Raw genomic sequence first — 1860 nt, 5'->3', positions numbered from 1 at the left:
GCTCTAGCATCCGTCATATCGCAGGATAAGTGTGTTGCAGTGATTAGTGTGATTTATGTTAATGATTGTACATGGTCGGTACCACTATCCCACTCTAGCATCCGTCATATCGCAGGATAAGTGTGTTGCAGTGATTAGTGTGATTTATGTTAATGATTGTACATGGTCGGTACCACTATCCCACTCTAGCATACGTCATATCGCAGATTCGCAGGATAAGTGTGTTGCAGTGATTAGTGTGATTTATGTTAATGATTGTACATGGTCGGTACCACTATCCCACTCTAGCATCCGTCATATCGCAGGATAAGTGTGTTGCAGTGATAGTGTGATTTATGTAGTAATTGTAGATGTGAGAGTAGGAGTACATCTAGGTAAGTAACATGCTGGTACATCGGTGTAAAGTAATAACTAAAAGTTGTTCATCCGTAGATTATTTTTTGTATTGCTAGATACTTTCTCGTGTGTTGAAGATTAGGTTGCTATTGTTTGCCGTTGTTGTTATTGTTTCCCGGTACAAACCCTGCTAAGCTAAAGCCGTGCTTTGTTCTGTGCAGTGAGCTGTTTGGAAGTTCTCACTCTGGGATCAATTTTGACAAGTATGAGGACATCCCGGTAGAAGTCAGCGGCGAAACGCCCCCGGATGCCATTCAGAGTGTAAGTGCGCTCCTACAGATTCTGTAGAAATGCGAGGCGGAAACTACTACGAAAAGTCGGAGACCGTAATCTTTGCGAGTAGAATAATCCCTGCCGAAACACTCTATCGTAGTATGTTAAGTGCTGATGTACATCGATTTTTTGCCTTCGTCCAGTCGCTAGTGCATTAGTGTACAGTGTGAACTGGGTGATTTGTTGTGTGCTGGTTGGCGCGTGTGGCCGTTGACCAATGCAACGGTGAGCATAGACCGGGCGATTTGTCGTGCACTGGTTGTCCTGCGGCCGTTGACCAATGCAACGGTGAGCATAGACCGGGCGATTTGTTGCGTACTGGTTGTCCTGTTACCAGTGATCGATGCAACGGTGTAAAGACGAGTTTATATGTATTAATTTAGAGTAAAATAATCAAGAAGACGTACATAGAATTTGTGTCCAACTAAAGAAATATATTGCTTACAAATATACAGTCACCGTCTCGTCTTCAGTTCCAGTCTCGTCTCCCAGTTCCAACCTCCTTCAAATGCGCTGCCGCTCTATATTATATGACACTCTCGTCCAATCACTGACAAGCTCAACTCTACCCCAGCCAATCACACACACCAGCACTCCGCTTATTCAAATAATTAAGCGCCAACGGTACATGTGTGCCGCACATGTACCTGCGCCACCTATCGTTTGTAATTTATCTGCTAACTGCCTAATTCTCCCAACCTAACGATTTCTAATCTATATGCTAAACGGCCAATCCTAACCTATGCCCTCTACATTTACTAATGCAATATAACATGTGCAAAACATGTTACAACGGCGTAGACCGGTGATTTGTTGTGTGTGCTCCCTATCGCGTGGCTGTCGTGTGTGTTGCATCGGGGTGGCGGGTGTGTGACCACTGCGTTTATGTCTCGCTGCAGTTTGCGGACCTGAAATTCTGCGACATCATCAAGCATAACATCGAGATGTGCAAGTACACGGTGCCGACGCCCGTGCAGAAGCACGCCATCCCCATCATGAGCGCAAAGAGAGATCTGATGGCCTGCGCACAGACAGGTGACCCGAGATCTCTCTGCTCGTCTCTCTCTCCTCTCTCTCTCTACTTCCGTTCTCTCCTCTCTCGTCTGCGTCTGATCTCGTCTGCGTCTCTCACTCTCATCTCATCTCTCTCTCTCTCTCCATCTCAATCGATCTCTCTCCTCTCTCCTCTCG

The 1860-nt window shown here is 46.0% G+C and overlaps 1 protein-coding gene across 3 annotated transcripts in view; it reads left to right on the top strand.

The window, feature by feature from the left end:
• Positions 1-1860, top strand: part of LOC106821194 (ATP-dependent RNA helicase DDX3X-like) — a 27612-nt gene that overhangs the window by 12749 nt on the left and 13003 nt on the right. For all 3 annotated transcript variants that reach the window (XM_014825890.1, XM_014825889.1, XM_014825887.1), the window contains 2 exons: positions 558-657; positions 1569-1704. In XM_014825890.1, coding sequence (XP_014681376.1) covers positions 558-657; positions 1569-1704 — 236 coding nt within the window. The remainder of the gene's footprint in view (positions 1-557; positions 658-1568; positions 1705-1860) is intronic.

Source organism: Priapulus caudatus, unplaced genomic scaffold (genome assembly GCF_000485595.1).
Source record: "Priapulus caudatus unplaced genomic scaffold, Priapulus_caudatus-5.0.1 Scaffold63, whole genome shotgun sequence".
In the NCBI taxonomy this organism is placed as follows: domain Eukaryota; kingdom Metazoa; phylum Priapulida; class Priapulimorpha; order Priapulimorphida; family Priapulidae; genus Priapulus; species Priapulus caudatus.
The sequence above is the reverse complement of the archived record's forward strand: the minus strand, read 5'-3'. Positions and strand labels throughout refer to the sequence as shown.